Here is a 19,585-nt window from a genome sequence, read left to right on the forward strand (position 1 = left end):
CTATACTGGGCACTGTACTAGCTATACTGGGCACTACCTACCTATACTGGGCACTATACTAGCTATACTGGCCACTACCTACCTATACTGGCCACTATACTAGCTATACAGGGCACTATACTAGCTATACTAGGCACTACCTACCAATACTGGGCACTATACTAGCTATACAGGGCACTATACTAGCTAAACTGGGGCACTAGCTACCTATACTGGGCACTATACTAGCTATACAGAGCACTATACTAGCTATACTGGGCGCTATACTGGGCACTACCTACCTATACTGGGCACTATACTAGCTATACTGGGCACTACCTACCTATACTGGGCACTATACTAGCTATACTGGGCGCTATACTGGGCACTACCTACCTATACTGGGCACTATACTAGCTATACTGGGCACTACCTACCTATACTGGGCACTATACTAGCTATACTGGGTGCTATACTGGGCACTACCTACCTATACTGGGCACTATACTAGCTATACAGAGCACTATACTAGCTATACTGGGCACTACCTACCTATACTGGGCACTATACTAGCTATACTGGGGCACTATACTGGGCACTACCTACCTATACTGGGCACTACCTACCTATACTGGGCACTATACTAGCTATACTGGGCACTACCTACCTATACTGGGCACTATACTAGCTATACTGGGCACTACCTACCTATACTGGGCACTATACTAGCTATACTGGGTGCTATACTGGGCACTACCTACCTATACTGGACACTATACTAGCTATACTGGGTGCTATACTGGGCACTACCTACCTATACTGGACACTATACTAGCTATACAGGGCACTATACTAGCTATACTTGGCACTATACTAGCTAAACTGGGGCACTACCTACCCATACTGGGCACTATACTGGGGCACTACCTACCCATACTGGGCACTATACTAGCTATACTGGGGCACACTGGGGCCCTATACTAGCTATATTGGGGCACTATACTAGCTATACTGGGCACTATACTAGCTATACTGGGGCACTATACTAGCTATATTGGGGCACTATACTAGCTATACTGGGCACTATACTAGCTATACTGGGGCACTATACTAGCTATACTGGGCACTTTACTAGCTATACTGGGCACTATACTAGCTATACTGGGCACTATACTAGCTATACTGGGGCACACTGGGGGGATCACGCGTCCAGCATTTCCTAGCCCCGGCTTATATGAGGGTCAATCTTTTTTTCCTGTTTTTTCAGGTAAAAGTTGGGGGGTCGGCTTATATGCCGGTCGGCTTGCTTGCGAGTATATACGGTATCAACCCCAAAAAGCCCAATTGGTGGTGAAAAAAACAAGATATAGATCATTTCATTGTGATTAGTAGTGATTAAGCTATTGGCAAATGAAAGGGATAAGCACTGGAAGGTGAAAATCGCTCTTGTCCGTTAGGGTAAAAACCCCTTTGGGGTGAAGAGGTTAAAGAGCTCCTACAGAGATGCTACAGTCCAGTTACTTCCTGGTTTGCAGGGAGCGCAGGTTAAACTCCGGTGTTTACATATTAGCTCTCAACTCAGCAGACAGCGGGGAGCTAAAATTACACTAGCTCAGTACTTGCTGAGAAGGGAGAATTAGACAGGCTGTTCTCTATAAACACACGCAGGGTGGATTTCTCTGTGTTCTCTCCTGTGGTATAGTTCAGGTCCACTTTTAATGGAAGCATCAGGGAGCAGAATTTGTGCTGCAGGAAGTGGCTGGGGAAGAAGCTCCTGGCAAGTGGTTAACCTGACATTGGCAAATGACAGAGATTATATGCGATTAAATAGACGCTCTGCCGCTGAATGCCTACACATATGTCCGAAACACACAGGATTTAGAATTCAATAAGCACATAAGACGTGCAGTAAAGAAAAAGAAAAAAGAGAGAGAGAGAGAAAACCAAAACAGCTATAAGACTTGTCATAGCTTTTATACAATTCTGTCATATTGGGCTTAATCCCGATCCAGTACTTATGGTTTAAAGAGAAACCTTGACCAAGAATTGATCTTCATCCCAATCAGTAACTGATACCCCCTTTCCCGTGAGAAATCTTTTCCTTTTCACAAACGGATCATCAGGGGGCTCTGTATGGCTGATATTGTGGTGAAACCCCTCCACAGGAAACTGTCAGGACTATGGTCCTGGCAGTTTCCTGTCTGTGAACCTCATTGCATTGTGGGAAATAGCTGTTTACAGCTGTTTCCAACTGCCAAAAAAGCAAGCAGCAGCTACTTCCAGTGACATCACCTGCCAACAGTAAAACTGTTACCATGTGGTAAATGTCAGAATGTAAAATCAGGGAGTGGAAAGCTTTTACAATGGGAAAACACTGACTAAATCATGTATACATAATTATTGTAAAAATGAAGCACTTTTTTATTACATTATTTTGACTGGATTATTTTCAATGGGATTTCTAAAGGGTTTTGTGAAAATCTGAGTTTATTAATTGGGAGATTTCAGGATGATTAAGTAACATGCAGCTTCACCATCCTCCCCAGAGTGCTGCCTGGTTAGAGCTGTGCAGGTCTTTCAGAGGGAGGTGACGCCTTGAGCCTTGACCTGCACTGGAGAAGAACAGCTATAGAAATAGCGGTTATAGCTCAGACAATATCTCCTGATACATTGTATCACTGCGCAGTGTTGTGAGCTGAAAGCCGGTTCTACACCTGGACATAAAACACCACAACACACAAAATGTCATTCATATGACCCTGCAGCAGAGTGCACCGACAGGGTCATATGCATAGCGCCGCCCCCCTGCAGCCCCTCAGCGCATGACATACTTCCTGCTGGACAGGAAGTACGTCACTGGGATTCTCTGGTTTCCCCATCGTATTTCCGTCGTTCTGTGCATTCGTGCTGCACCACCGCCACCAACATACAGTGGCTTGCAAAAGTATTCGGCCCCCTTAAAGTTTTCCACATTTTGTCACATTACTGCCACAAACATGAATCAATTTTATTGGAATTCCACATGAAGACCTATACAAAGTGGTGTACACATGAGAAGTGGAACGAAAATCATATGATTCCAAACATTTTTTACAAATAGATAACTGCAAAGTGGGGTGTGCGTAGTTATTCAGCCCCCTGAGTCAATACTTTGTAGAACCACCTTTTGCTGCAGTTACAGCTGCCAGTCTTTTAGGGTATGTCTCTACCAGCTTTGCACATCTAGAGACTGAAATCCTTGCCCATTCTTCATTGCAAAACAGCTCCAGCTCAGTCAGATTAGATGGACAGCGTTTGTGAACAGCAGTTTTCAGATCTTGCCACAGATTCTCAATTGGATTTAGATCTGGACTTTGACTGGACTATTCTAGCACATGGATATGTTTGTTTTAACCACTTGAGGACCTAGGGCTTTCTACCCCTTAAGGACCGGCCACTTTTTTTCCATTCAGACCACTGCAGCTTTCACGGTTTATTGCTCGCTCATACAACCTACCACCTAAATGAATTTTGGCTCCTTTTCTTGTCACTAATAAAGCTTTCTTTTGGTGCTATTTGATTGCTCCTGCGATTTTTACTTTTTATTATATTCAGCAAAAAAGACATGAATTTTGGCAAAAAAATGATTTTTTTAACTTTCTGTGCTGACAGTTTTCAAATAAAGTAAAATTTCTGTATACATGCAGTGCGAAAAATGTGGACAAACATGTTTTTGATAAAAAAAACCCCATTCAGTGTATATTTATTGGTTTGGGTAAAAGTTATAGCGTTTACAAACTATGGTGCAAAAAGTGAATTTTCCCATTTTCAAGCATCTCTGACTTTTCTGACCCTCTGTCATGTTTCATGAGGGGCTAGAATTCCAGGATAGTATAAATACCCCCCAAATGACCCCATTTTGGAAAGAAGACATCCCAAAGTATTCACTGAGAGGCATAGTGAGTTCATAGAAGATATTATTTTTTGTCACAAGTAAGCGGAAAATGACACTTTGTGAAAAAAAAAAAAAAAAAGTTTCCATTTCTTCTAACTTGCGACAAAAAAAAAATGAAATCTGCCACGGACTCACCATGCCCCTCTCTGAATACCTTGAAGGGTCTACTTTCCAAAATGGGGTCATTTGTGGGGTGTGTTTACTGTCCTGACATTTTGGGGGGTGCTAAATTGTAAGCACCCCTGTAAAGCCTAAAGGTGCTCATTGGACTTTGGACCCCTTAGCGCAGTTAGGCTGCAAAAAAGTGCCACACATGTGGTATTGCCGTACTCAGGAGAAGTAGTATAATGTGTTTTGGGGTGTATTTTTACACATACCCATGCTGGGTGGGAGAAATATCTCTGTAAATGACAATTTGTTAATTTTTTTTACACACAATTGTCCATTTACAGAGATCTTTCTCCCACTCAGCATGGGTATGTGTAAAAATACACTACAAAACACATTATACTACTTCTCCTGAGTACGGCGATACCACATGTGTGGCACTTTTTTGCACCCTAACTGCGCTAAAGGGCCCAAAGTCCAATGAGTACCTTTAGAATTTCACAGGTCATTTTGAGAAATTTCGTTTCAAGACTACTCCTCACGGTTTAGGGCCCCTAAAATGCCAGGGCAGTATAGTAACCCCACAAATGACCCCATTTTAGAAAGAAGACACCCCAAGGTATTCCGTTAGGAGTATGGTGAGTTCATAGAAGAATTTATTTTTTGTCAAAAGTTAGCGGAAAATGACACTTTGTGAAAAAACACAATTAAAATCAATTTCCGCTAACTTTTGACAAAAAATAAAATCTTCTATGAACTCACCATACTCCTAACGGAATACCTTGGGGTGTCTTCTTTCTAAAATGGGGTCATTTGTGGGGTTCCTATACTGCCCTGGCATTTTAGGGGCCCTAAACCGTGAGGAGTAGTCTTGAAACAAAATTTCTCAAAATGACCTGTGAAATTCTAAAGGTACTCATTGGACTTTGGGCCCTTTAGCGCAGTTAGGGTGCAAAAAAGTGCCACACATGTGGTATCGCCATACTCGGGAGAAGTAGTACAATGTGTTTTGGGGTGTATTTTTACACATACCCATGCTGGGTGGGAGAAACACCTCTGTAAATGGACAATTGTGTGTAAAAAAATCAAAAGATTGTCATTTACAGAGGTATTTCTCCCACCCAGCATGGGTATGTGTAAAAATACACCCCAAAACACATTATACTACTTCTCCCGAGTACGGCGATACCACATGTGTGGCACTTTTTTGCACCCTAACTGCACTAAGGGGCCCAAAGTCCAATGAGTACCTTTAGGATTTCACAGGTCATTTTTGTTTCAAGACTACTCCTCACGGTTTAGGGCCCCTAAAATGCCAGGGCAGTATAGGAACCCCACTAATGACCCCATTTTAGAAAGAAGACACCCCAAGGTATTCCGTTAGGAGTATGGTGAGTTCATAGAAGTTTTTATTTTTTTGTCACAAGTTAGCGGAAATTGATTTTAATAGTTTTTTTTCACAAAGTGTAATTTTCCGCTAACTTGTGACAAAAAATAAAATCTTCTATGAACTCACCATACTCCGTACGGAATACCTTTGGGTGTCTTCTCTCTAGAATGGGGTCCTATACTGCCCTGGCATTTTAGGGGCCCTAAACCGTGAGGAGTAGTCTTGAAACCAAATGTCGCAAAATGACCTGTGAAATCCTAAAGGTACTCATTGGACTTTGGGCCCCTTAGCGTACTTAGGGTGTAAAAAAGTGCCACACATGTGGTACCGCCGTACTCAGGAGAAGTAGTATAATGCGTTTTGGGGTGTATTTTTACACATACCCATGCTAAGTGGGAGAAATATCTCTGTAAATGACAATTGTTTGATTTTTTTACACACAATTGTCCATTTACATAGAAATTTCTCCCATCCAGCATGGGTATGTGTAAAAATACACCCCAAAACACATTATACTACTTTTCCTGAGTACGGCGGTACCACATGTGTGACAATTTTTTGCAGCCTAGGTGCGCTAAGGGGCCCAACGTCCTATTCACAGGTCATTTTGAAGCATTTGTTTTCTAGACTACTCCTCGCGGTTTAGGGCCCCTAAAATGCCAGGGCAGTATAGGAACCCCACAAGTGACCCCATTTTAGAAAGAAGACACCCCAAGGTATTCCGTTAGGTGTATGGCGAGTTCATAGAAGATTTTATTTTTTGTCACAAGTTAGTGAAAAATGACACTTTGTGAAAAAAAACCAATAAAAATTAATTTCCGCTAACTTTTGACAAAAAATAAAATCTTCTATGAACTCGTCATACACCTAACAGAATACCTTGGGGTGTCTTTTTTTCTAAAATGGGGTCACTTGTGGGGTTCCTATACCGCCCTGGCATTTTACAGGCCCAAAACCGTGAGTGGTCTGGAAACCAAATGTCTCAAAATGACTGTTCAGGGGTATAAGCATCTGCAAATTTTGATGACAGGTGGTCTATGAGGGGGCGAATTTTGTGGAACCGGTCATAAGCAGGGTGGCCTTTTAGATGACAGGTTGTATTGGGCCTGATCTGATGGATAGGAGTGCTAGGGGGGTGACAGGAGGTGATTGATGGGTGTCTCAGGGGGTGGTTAGAGGGGAAAATAGATGCAATCAATGCACTGGGGAGGTGATCGGAAGGGGGTCTGAGGGGGATCTGAGGGATTGGCCGAGTGATCAGGAGCCCACACGGGGCAAATTGGGGCCTGATCTGATGGGTAGGTGTGCTAGGGGGTGACAGGAGGTGATTGATGGGTGTCTCAAGGTGTGATTAGAGGGGGGAATAGATGCAAGCAATGCACTGGCGAGGTGATCAGGGCTGGGGTCTGAGGGCATTCTGAGGGTGTGGGCGGGTGATTGAGTGCCCTAGGGGCAGATAGGGGTCTAATCTGATAGGTAGCAGTGACAGGGGGTGATTGATGGGTAATTAGTGGGTGTTTAGGGTAGAGAATAGATGGAAACACTGCGCTTGGGTGGTGATCTGATGTCGGATCTGCGGGCGATCTATTGGTGTGGGTGGGTGATCAGTTTGCCCGCAAGGGGCAGGTTAGGGGCTGATTGATGGGTGGCAGTGACAGCGGGTGATTGATGGGTGGCAGTGACATGGGGTGATTGATGGGTGGCAGTGACAGGGGGTGATTGATGGGTGATTGATAGGTGATTGACAGGTAATCAGTGGGTTATTACAGGGGAGAACAGATGTAAATATTGCACTGGCGAATTGATAAGGGGGGGTCTGAGGGCAATCTGAGCGTGTAGGCGGGCGATTGGGTGCCCGCAAGGGGCAGATTAGGGTCTGATCTGATGGGTAACAGTGACAGGTGGTGATAGGGGGTGATTGATGGGTAATTAGTGGGTGTTTAGAGGAGAGAATAGATGTAAACGCTGCGCTTGGGTGGTGATCTGATGTCGGATCTGCGGGCGATCTATTGGTGTGGGTGGGTGATCAGATTGCCCGCAAGGGGCAGGTTAGGGGCTGATTGTTGGGTGGCAGTGACAGGGGGTGATTGATGGGTGATAGGTGATTGGCAGGTGATTGACAGGTGATCAGTGGGTTATTACAGGGAAGGACAGATGTAATTAATGCACTGGCGAATTGATAAGGGGGGGGGGGGTCTGAGGGCAATCTGAGCGTGTGGGCGGGTGATTGGGTGCCCGCAAGGGGCAGATTAGGGTCTGATCTGATAGGTAACAGTGACAGGTGGTGATAGGGGGTGATTGATGGGTGATTGATGGGTAATTAGTGGGTGTTTAGAGAAGATAACAGATGTAAACAATACATTTGGGAGGTAATCTGACGGCGGGTTTGCGGGCGATCTAATGGTGTGGGTGGGTGATCAGATTGCCCGCAAGGGGCAGGTTAGGGGCTGATTGATGGGTGGCAGTGACAGGGGGTGACAGGGGGTGATTGATGGGTGATAGGTGATTGGCAGGTGATTGACAGGTGATCAGTGGGTTATTACAGGGAAGAACAGATGTAATTAATGCACTGGTGAATTGATAAGGGGGGGTCAGAGGGCAATCTGAGCGTGTGGGCGGGTGATTGGGTGCCCGCAAGGGGCAGATTGGGGTCTGATCTGATAGGTAAAAGTGACAGGTGGTGATAGGGGGTGATTGATGGGTGATTGATGGGTAATTAGTGGGTGTTTAGAGGAGAGAATAGATGTAAACAATGGATTTGGGAGGTGATCTGATGTCGGATCTGCGGGCGATCTATTGGTGTGGGGGGGTGATCAGATTGCCCGCAAGGGGCAGGTTAGGGGCTGGCTGATGGGTGGCAGTGACAGGGGGTGATTGACGGGTGATTGATGGGTGATTGACAGGTGATTGACAAGTGATTGACAGGTGATTGACAGGTGATCAGGGGGATAGATGCATACAGTAAACAGGGGGGGTGGTCTGGGGGGTCTGGGGAGAATCTGAGGGGTGGGGGGTGATCAGGAGGGGGCAAGGAGCAGGGTGGGGGATAAAAAAAAAATAGCGTTGACAGATAGTGACAGGGAGTGATTGATGGGTGATTAGGGGGGTGATTGGGTGCAAACAGGGGTCTGGGGGGTGGGCAGGGGGGGGTCTGATGGGTGCTGTGGGCGATCTGGGGCAGGGGGGGGGAGAAATCAGTGTGCTTTGGTGCAGACTAGGGTGGCTGCAGCCTGCCCTGGTGGTCCCTCGGACACTGGGACCACCAGGGCAGGAGGCAGCCTGTATAATACACTTTGTAAACATTACAAAGTGTATTATACACTTTGTATGCGGCGATCGCGGGGTTAACATCCCGCCGGCGCTTCCGTATAGCCGGCGGGATGTTGCGGCGGGTGAGCGGCGCCAGGCGGAGGCGGAGGATCGCGTCACTGATGACGCGATCGCTCCGCCCATGCCCCTACAAGGACCGCCGCCAATTGTCAATACGGCGGTCCTTGCGGGGTGCACTTCCCGGCCGCCAATTGTACATACGGCGGTCGGGAAGTGGTTAAACCATACCATTGTTGGCCTGGCTTTATGTTTAGGGTCGTTGTCCTGCTGGAAGATGAACCTCCGCCCCAGTCTCAAGTCTTTTGCAGGCTCTAAGAGGTTTTCTTCCAAGATTGCCCTGTATTTAGCTCCATCCATCTTCCCATCAACTTTGACCAGCTTCCCTGTCCCTGCTGAAGAGAAGCAACCCCAGAGCGTGATGCTGCCACCACCATTTTTGACAGTGGGGATGGTGTGTTCAGAGTGATGTGCAGTGTTAGTTTTCCGCCACACATAGCGTTTTACATTTTGGCCAAAAAGTCCCATTTTGGTCTCATCTGACCAGAGCACCTTCTTCCACATGTTAGCTGTGTCCCCCACATGGGGGCTTACAGTTGTGCCATACTCCTTCCATTTCTTATTGATCGCTTGAACAGTGCTCCGTGGGATGTTCAAGGCTTTGGAAATCTTTTTGTAGCCTAAGCCTGCTTTAAATTTCTCTGATGTATTCTTTGGACTTCACGGTGTTGTTGCTCCCAATATTCTCTTAGATAACCTCTGAGGCCATCACAGAGCAGCTGTATTTGTACTGACATTAGATTACACACAGGTGCACTCTATTTAAAGAGACACTGAAGCGGAAAAAAAATATGATATAGTGAATTGGTTGTGTACTATGAATAATTACTAGAAGATTAGCAGCAAAGAAAATATTCTCATACTTTTATTTTCAGGTATATAGTGTTTTTTCTAACATTGCATCATTCTATAATATGTGCACATTACACAACACTCAGCATTCAAAATGAGTCTTTCAGAGCAGTCTGTGAAGTAATGACCTCTCCTCTAGCAGAGGAAAGGTAAATAGTCCAGGAACAGTTGAGATAATAAAAGTCAGATAACAGCCCTCTTCACGACTAACTTAGTCGGAGAGCTTAATGGCTTGTTTGCATAGAGATAACAACTGGAGTTTCTCAACTCTTCCTGTACTGGAAACAATTACACTGATGTATCTGATCTTAATGTTTTATTTCTTAGCTGTGCTACACATACAAATCATAATATCATCATTTTTTTTTCGCTTCAGTGTCTCTTTAATCATTAGCACTCATCAGGCAATGTCTATGGGCAACAGACTGCACTCAGACCAAAGGGGCTAAATAATTACGCACACCCCACTTTGCAGTTATTGATTTGTAAAAAATGTTTGGAATCATGTATGATTTTCATTCCACTTCTCACGTGTACACCACTTTGTATTGGTCTTTCATGTGGAATTCCAATAAAATTGATTCATGTTTGTGGCAGTAATGTGACAAAATGTGGAAAACTTCAAGGGGGCCGAATACTTTTGCAAGCCACTGTGTGGAAGTCTGACGGTAACACATTGTTGACTTTGCAGTGGCTCAGGTGCAGCGTGATTCCATATGTGTGCTAGGCCCCATTGCCTTGCATTGTCATAGCATTACCCTGTGGCAAAACAGGGTAACGCAGCGCACACTTACAAGACAAGTGTAAAAGGGGCCTAAAAGTGTACCTGAAGAAAAAATAATCCAGTTCTGTATCATTCCTGAAGAAGAAACCTATAGTTTTCGAAAGACTTCATTAAAGGAACACTATCAATAACCAAGTGTTCTAAAATGATAATGTACTAATAATGTCTAAGTAGCTGTGTAAACATTTTCCTACTTGTCGAATATCAGAGGCAAACGCTGTAACTCGTTGTGTGTAGATTTTAACTGCATTGGGATGATTCATTTGCAAAGGTGTGTGCCTGTGCTTCTGTATTACAGGGCCAGTGCTTTTCTTTTTATGTGAGACTACAGAGCTATATGAAAAGTTTCAGGTGTCAGGTTTCACACACAATTACAAACAAGATACATGTTTCCTCTGCTCTTTGTGCAGACAGCTCATTCAGAGACACAGGCAGCTGCAGTTAAGCTAGTGATACCTATCTCACACACAGGGTTAACAATTGTAGCGTGAGGGAATCCCCCCCCCCCCCCTCATGGTTCACTGTTCCATCAGATTTTGCATCAGGGAAGTGTGAAAGGAATTTGATAACAGTAAACAAAGAAATAAGCATTCAAATGTATACGCCAGTATTTAGCAGCACTTCCCAAACTATTGTCATCTCAGTTAAAAAAAAAAAAAAACATGTTAACCGATAGCTTGCAATAAACCATATAGTCATTAAAGGTATTGCCTGAATCAATGCTTGTTGGTTTCATGTCGGCAATTCCATATGCAAAGATCTGAGAGTCATGTATTTGAGTAGAAGCAAGAGAAAACAAAACTAGGGTACATTCGCAACCTTGCATTATTCACCCACATATGGTCCTCCTCAAGCCCAGTCATGTGACCTCTATCACTTCCTGAGCCTGAGGAGGCCTGGGTTGGTCAGGATGGAGTGGAGATTCTCTGCACGATACTCTTACTGAAGAAGCAAGTTTCCAGCTGTAAAAATGCAGCACTTACTTATTGTCATTTCAGCTGTGTAATGAGCAGGTGCATGTGACTGACATGTATAGCTGATATGTGATGCTTTCTAGCACAGCTCCCCAGAACACATGTCCTGAAGACATTGAAATACTTGTGCCTTTAAGACATATTTTATTTTTTACATTCCACACAGTTTCCTGGGGGATTGGTGTCCAGGCTAGTAAGCCCCACAGAGCTTGGAGGTACAGGAGAAGCTGTCACATAGGGCCTCGGTGTATCTGAGTCATATCTAGAGTTCTACATTGGCCTCTCCAATTTCTTGCGGTGAAATGAAAGCGGACCTGTCTCTTAATCCTGCATCTGTAAGCTTTGTAGATGGACAAGTTTGAAGGGCTGGTTCAGACGGACGGTTGCTAGCATCCATCCTCATCGTTTAACGCTGGCATCGAATGTTACTAGTCCAAAACGTATCACTTCTGTCAGATTTCTACTACCTCCTGTAAGTGACAGCAACATAGGAGAAAAGTAATGTATGGCTCATTTTACTCTGGAAAAAAAACTTACTTCTTATTTGTCTATGTTTGCACGGTGGCATAGTGGTTAGCGCTCTCGCCTTGCAAGCACTGGGTCCCCAGTTCGAATCCCAGCCAGGTCAACATCTGCAAGGAGCTTGCATGTTCTCCCCGTGTCTGCGTGGGTTTCCTCTGGGCACTCCGGTTTCCTCCCACATCCCAAAAACATAGTTAATTGGCTTCCCCCCCCAAAAAAATTGGCCCTAGACCATACATGCACTACACGATACATACATATGACTATGGCAGGGCTAGATTGTGAGCCCCTCTGAGGGACAGTTAGTGACAAGACAATATACTCTGTACAGCGCTGCGTAATATGTCGGCGCTATATAAATACTTAAATAAATAAAATAAATAAATACATTTTAAAATATCTCGCCATAGTGCCCCTTTAACTGGGGACATGTAATGTATACAATGGTAGTCCCTCCTTAGATCAGTTAGTGTATATTCTTGTTATAGGAAATGCATTTTAGCAACTGGTTCTCTTCACACTTATGAATGTTGGTATTTTGGTGTTCTGGGGTCGAATTCTGACCCATCCTCCTTTTTCTCCCTCTGATTCAGGCGGTGGAAGAGGTAAACATGCAGCTGCGAACACTATATCCAGATAGCGAGGAAATCTTTGATATTGTTCTGATGACCAATAACCACGCCCAGGTTGGAGTACGCCTCATAAACAGCATCAATCACTACGGTAAGTCAAATAAATAGCTTGCCAGGCTTAGGTTTGCTACCACAATGAAGGGAAGCATTTGCTTCATCCACTCAGCGGCCTTCTGTAATGTGGACGTGTTTATTTGCTTATGTCAGGACCCTGGTGACAACACACATTTTTCTGCTTTCAGCAGATGCTCGATCCTAGCATTGCAGACTTAACTTGTCATGTTAGAACCATCAGTGAACAAAATGGCCGCCGCCACCTCCTCCCGCAGGCCCCCCATTTTGAGGCTCCGCTGATACAGTTGTCTTAACAGGAGGATTATGTGCAGATTTCTCAGTCATGAGTAATGATGACATCTCCCCCCCTTGCCGCTGGGAAGTGTGAGAAGTTGAAAGAGAGAAACACAACAGGCAGCTGGGGCAGAGATGCTTCAGTAAGTTTGAGGTCAGCATATAGAGCTCTGAGAGAAGTTAATCAGGAAATGGGGCTGCCCCAGGGTGGTCTTACCGAAGACTTTCATCATGACACCTATGTCAAGCGCTGAACAATAACAAACCCTAGTGTTTCTTTTTCAAGTTAAACACGCAGTAAGCCTGGGCCTTTGTTCCTCTGATGAGTCCTGCTGTTTCAAATCAATTATTTCAAACTGCAGCATATTTCTTCAAATTGATTCCTCACCTCACAAATTACCGTGCATCGGACTTTTCCCTTTTGTGGGATGGTGATGCAAACGCAGAGTATATATATTTTTTTTTTTAAGTTATGAATTTAAAGCACCCCATCACTTTTCACACACGGTGGGCTGCAGATAGTTTTGTGGTCCAGATGTTAGTAGGGTAGCAGTTCCGCTCTTCTGAGTTCAATGTGTTGGTCATTCCATGTGGCCACTTACTGAAGAGCTTTGTCATAGTGTTACTCTGATACAAAGTTCTTCTCTCCTGTCTGTAAAACCTCATACACACCCATTGTTAAATTCAAATACAGAGTGGGCTGAAATTGAGCTGTCCTGAGCCAATCTGAATGTCTAGTGGCCACCTCTCCCCCTTATAAAGTTCCCTGGTGTCTAATAGCTCCCCCCCCCCCTCTATCCCCTATTCGGTCCCCTCGTGTCCCCCTCCTTCCCCTATATGGTTCCCTGGTGTCTAGTGGCCCTCCACCCTCATTTATACAGTTTCCTGGTTTTTAGTGCTTCTTTCTCCCTCCCCTATACAATTCTCTGATGTTTAGTGGTTCTCCCTCCTTCTCCGACATAGTTCCCTGGTATCTAGTGATTCCCCCCCCCTCCCCCTCCCCATATGGCTTCCCTGGTGATCTAGGGCTTACCTTCCAATATAGCTTCTTTGGTGGTCCTAAGTGGGCCAAGCATAATGCAAAGTAGGGAAACTACCCAAGTGCCAAATATAATGGCTCAGAGGGGCCAGACTTGGCCCACAGGCCGGAGTTTGAAATGTATGCCCTAGATGAAACCGATGCAGCTGATAACGACTCTATGCTGAGAATCTAGCGGACAAAGTATTGCCTTTGTGAAATGAATACTTATGCAGACTCATGTTTTCTGTTTGTGTCACATGAAAATATTCTGCACCTTCAAAGTTGTAGGTGTGTTGTATGACTAACTGGTGCCAGCTATTTCATTTTAACTTCAGGTTGTAATGAGGCAATACAGGACAAACTCTAAGATCAGAAGTGCATGCAGACATTAAAGTTTGTCATGGGGTGCCTTATGCTAAGTACACACGATACCATTTTCTGGCAGACTTACCTGCCACATTGATTTTATCCAACATGTCCGATTTGAATGCAGATCGATTTTCCGATCGTTTCTCCGATCGATTTCCATAAAAGTAAAAATAAATCGATTGGAAAATCGATCAAAATTCAGATCGGTCATATAAAAAAAAAACGATTTGGCAGGTAAATCTACCAGAAAATTGTATTGTGTGTACCTAGCATTATGCCTTTCATCCACCTGCATGAAATTCGGGGTGCAAGGAAACCTGGGCCACTAATTTCAGCTAGTAGAATATTGGTAAAATGTACTGATATTCTATGTTTTAAAAGTGTAAATTACCATAATAAAATATGGGTAAATAAACCTAACACTACACTCACACAGAACCCTCCCTAACCGATGCCAAACCTTAACTCCCCCCCCCCCCCCCCCCCCCCCGCCTAATCTCAACCATGCACCCCACACACGCCCCTTAACCAAACACTGCCACAATTACGATGATGTTAGGGCACTCCATAGGGGCCATTATAAATTGCGGCTATAGTGTGAAATTTGGGGCTGAATAAAAGTGCTTGCTATATATTGGGGGCTCAAATCTCGCACTATAGCCGCAATTTAAAATGGTGCCTACAGCTGCGCCTCAGTTACTGCCGATAGAGGGCATCCACATTTCCTGCTTTGTTTCATCCCCCTGCTCTCTACAGTGCATAGGGCAGGGTGTGCCTCTCAGATCAGCATAGTGTGTATGAACTGTCACTGCCTGGCAGCAAACTATCGGCCAGAGCGATCAAACAGTTATTGTTTCAGCCATCGAATCAACATTTGTACATGGCTTAACCCAGGCCCGGGTTTACCTCACAGAAGCCTATTGGCACAGATGTTCTGGCACCCTAAACTTTGCAAGTGTGCTGGCTGGCCCTTACTTCCATTGCCCGTCATAGGTAGCTACAGGTGCCCTTTAGTATTAGGTAGCCAGAGGTACCCTCAGTTTTAAGTAGCTAGAGGCTCCCCTGACTGGAGGGAGATCTCATCAGTGGAATGCTGGTGAGTAACATTATAGGGTGACTAACTTCTCATTTACACACTCACCAGGACTCTGCATAGGGAAGGAGAGAGGGAGGCGCTCGGGGATGGGAGTGAGCCGCCTTTTCTATTCAGGTGCCTGTAGACACGTGCCTACAATGTCTTATGGTAAATCCGTCACCTGGTTTAAACAGTATTATTTGTCATTCCCCTAGAAACAGCAGGAGATTTTTCGTTAACAGAGTAATAATGCACTGATAAGATTGAAGTAGGCCATAAAGTCCATTTATTCACCCCACCAGTCGACAGTGTGGGGTAAAGTGCAGTACAAATCCCTCAGTATGGTATAACAGAGCAACGCTTACTGTTTCTTTGGATAGGAAGGTGAGAAGGAGGTGGGACAGTAGTGCGGTGCATGACAGAGTGGCTTCCAGTGGAAGGGATAAGGAGGGGAACAATGAGCTCTGGGATCACTGTCATTTATATATCTGGCATTCCATATTTTTTAAGTGGTATGAAAATCCAAATACATTTTTGATCCAAGACATTAGACACAGCAAAAAATGAATAAAAAGCATAACAAGGTTTATTGTCACTTGAAGGCGTGTTTACACTTCACTGAAGCTAACTGATATCATTGCAGGTTTGAAGGGCAGATTATCAGATTGTCTTGTAATTAACTAATTGCTGTGCTAAACAAAGCAGAGAAAGTTTTCTCCCTGGAAACATCAGCAGCGTTTCTGCATTGTTTACACAGCTCAGTACACTTCAACACAATCTGATAATGTTGCCAAGCAATAACAATTGTATCAATTAGTTTCTATGTGAAGTGGAGAGTTTAACTATTAAAGGTGCCCATTCACTAGAACGAATATGGGCAGATTCGACCAAGAGACAAATTTATCTCTAATCAAATCTGCCCATACACTACAGGCTGATTCCCTTCCGATTTCAGCAGGAAAACATCTGGAAAGCGGCTGAGCTGCCGCTGTCCGCCGCGCCGCTGCCCCCAAAATGTATAAATGTATTTAAATTATGTAGTGCATTTAAGCAGCTCCCGGGTCCATCCGTTTCATCTCGCCGGGTAAGCCGCATACATGCTAGCGGCGCATAGCATCTGACGTCAGCCGCTATGCGCCTTCGTGATGTCAGAGCGCCGCCGGCGTGTATGCGGAACCCGGAGATGGACGGAAACTGCGTGGAGGCTGACACCGCGCAGGTAGTGTAAATGCACTACACACATTTATACAATGCTACGGGGGTTTCGTCGTCTCGTTGCTTGTTCGCAAATTGGCCGCCGTACCGCTGCATACCCGACCAACCAACCTCGGCCCAAAATTTACCAACACGCGCGATCGACTGCGGCCAATTTCTGTCCCGAAATTGGTCGCTTTGTCGGTCGGGCATGCCCTTAGCAGCACCAATTTTCATTCAATTTGATTATAATAATCGAATTGGATGGTCGATTGGTTGGTTGGTCGCCTAGTGTATGGCCCCCTTAACCCTTCCAGTAACTTTGAAACCAATGTTTTTTGTTTATTTTTCTATTTGTTTCTGTTGTGTTTGATGCTTTAGACCATAGATGAAATTTGAGCTTTATACCACCTTAAACAAACTTGGGGGTTACCTATACATGCGTTTGATTTTCAGACGAGCTTAGTGTAGCCTTTTGTATGCACCTTAAGACAAGAAAACTTGTATCAAATGTATCTTTTAAAGTAGATTATTAGCAAGAGAAAATACTTGTTTGGAAAAGGATTTTGAAGGCTAATGTAAGATTTATTATTATTAAATACTAGCTGATGACCCAGCATTGCTCGGGTATGTATTTGGCTGGTGTTGGCTCCGCCCACTTTTTCTAACCCTAACACACAATTACTCAATGACCTAGTTTGTGAGCTTTGCAGTCTTTGGCATCAATAATTTGCATTGAAATTAAACAAATCTGATTGGCTGTGGCTCCACCCCCTTTTCTGAATTTGAACCCCAGTCACCCAATGACCAACTGTACCAGGTTTGAGGCTTGTGCCATTAACAGTGCCAGAATGGCAGCAATTAAATATTGCTCTTGAAAATCAATAGGGGAATTTTGATTGGCTTTTGTAGGCTCCACCCACTTTTCTGAATATGAATCCCTGTCACCCAGTGACCAACTGTGCAAAGTTTGAGGACCCTGCCATTACCAGTGTAAGAGTGGGTGCAGATTACATTTTCTCAGTGAAATTTGTATTTGTCTCTGCCCACTTTTTGGTTATGGGGATAAAATGTATCCTATGTGTTATTCCAGGTAATGTACTATGTGTGTGCCAAATTTCATTCAAATCCGTTCAGCCATTGCTGAGTGATTGAGTAACAAACATCCAAACTTTCGCATTTATAATATTAGTGAGATTTTGTGGAACTCTTGAACTTCAGCATTTACGTGAAATGATAATGGTGTTTGGTAAGGTTCAGTGTTTCTGAACAAATGTAATGTACAAATTTAAATCAGGATGATACCATTTATTGGCTAATATAGCATAAATAAAAATTAAGCTTTAGGCTAATAAATCTTCTTCAGACTTTAGATATGTTCTTGTACTTTAACAAGATGTTAAAACACACAGCTTATATACACTGGACATGCGGATGAGTAACCATTCTTTTGCAAACATAAAGGAATGTCATTAGACAACTCCATCTAGCATCCCTGTGAGACTCTCCTGAAGTTGTAATTAAGGCATCTAAAGACATTTATTTATGTTTGTGAAATAATTTTCTCCTCTGAATGTCCAGTGTATATAAGCTATGTGTTTTAACATCTTGTTAATATACAAGAACATAAATTCTGAAGAAAGTTTATTAGCCGAAAGCTTACTACTTTTCTTCTAAGTTTGCCAATAAATGGTATCATTCTGATTCAAAACGTCTTGCTTTTACTGATGGCTAACATAGTACAACACTATACTGCACAAACGTACCAATCAATCTCCTGTGTTTCAGGCCTGAACATCGAGCGATTCTGCATGACTGGAGGGAAGTCTCCGATTGGCTACCTGAAGGCTTACCTTACCAACCTGTACCTGTCATCAGACTCGGAGAAAGTACAAGAGGCCATTGAGCAAGGTAATGTGCGCTCGCTCTCCTGTGTGTTCATTCGCTTTTTAAACAGGAAGGCAAATTGCTGGTGTCTGGAAAAGGCAGAGTGCGTAGGTGAATGTGGCCTTTCTCCTCACAGCTCCGAGCGTCTCAAGCCTTCTCTATGAAGTCATGTTTTATAAAGCCTAAAATGGAGCTTCTTACACAGTGAGCTGTCTGACCTCTCGTTTTCCCTTTCTGTCTCTTTTCACAAAACTCCCATTCATGCCATTAATACGCCTGCTACCTGTGCCTTGTATTTCATCTCTGCATCACATTTCCTTGTGGTGAGTGGCAGCGCTTGCTTTCCCTCACATCTGTGGAAATGGAAACTCAGCGCTTAGCCCCACTTTTCTCCGCACGTATGGCACATTTGATGCTGCACCGCCGGGCAGTGTGATAATAGACTTTTTAAGCAATGTACGTTACCTCCACGCCTTCATTCTGTATTAACAGGCTTCAGAGGTGTCTCTTGTGACCTGTAGGGTGTGGTCAGACATTCCTGGTAGCCATGTTATCTTCAATACAGTTATATACAGTTTGGGATATGATGTCCACTGAGAAGAAATGTATTGAAAGTTTTAAATAAAGCATATTGCAAAGAGCAATGCCATGTTTAAAGCAAAGCTGTATCAAAGATTATCTTAAAGGGGCACTGTCACTGAGCAGACCCTTAAAATGAAAATCTGCACTTTCCTGGGGCTTCCTCCAGCCCCCTGTAGCCCACAACATCCCTCGGCGTCCTCTGGGTCCCCTGCGTGGTCCCGCTGGCGACCCCATTAGTCCGAAGGCTTCAAGTCATGCACATGCGCGACCATCCATTCACCTGGCTCGATGACGCCCCCATTGCCATAAGTGTCCTGCGCATGGGGGGGATCCCGAAAGGCTGAACTGCACATTCAATTGCCGGGCTAACAGGGTCACCAGAGGGACCACAGAAGAGACCCAGAGGACGCCGAGGGACTTCGCGGGCTACTGGGGGCTGGAGAAAGCCCCAGATAAGTACAGATTTTCATTTTAAGGGGCCGCTCAAGGTCCCTTTAACCTTTTAGCAGCCACAAAGTAAAACTTTATGTGGCTGCAGGGCCAAATA

General features: G+C 44.4%; 1 protein-coding gene across 2 annotated transcripts in view; it reads left to right on the forward strand.

Annotated features, from left to right (window-relative positions):
* The window catches only part of NT5C1B (5'-nucleotidase, cytosolic IB), a 65,369-nt gene that overhangs the window by 25,013 nt on the left and 20,771 nt on the right, over positions 1-19,585 (forward strand). For both annotated transcript variants that reach the window (XM_068279079.1, XM_068279078.1), the window contains 2 exons: positions 12,524-12,653; positions 18,358-18,480. In XM_068279079.1, the coding sequence (XP_068135180.1) occupies positions 12,524-12,653; positions 18,358-18,480 (253 nt within the window). The remainder of the gene's footprint in view (positions 1-12,523; positions 12,654-18,357; positions 18,481-19,585) is intronic.

Source organism: Hyperolius riggenbachi, chromosome 4, assembly GCF_040937935.1.
Source record: "Hyperolius riggenbachi isolate aHypRig1 chromosome 4, aHypRig1.pri, whole genome shotgun sequence".
NCBI lineage: Eukaryota > Metazoa > Chordata > Amphibia > Anura > Hyperoliidae > Hyperolius > Hyperolius riggenbachi.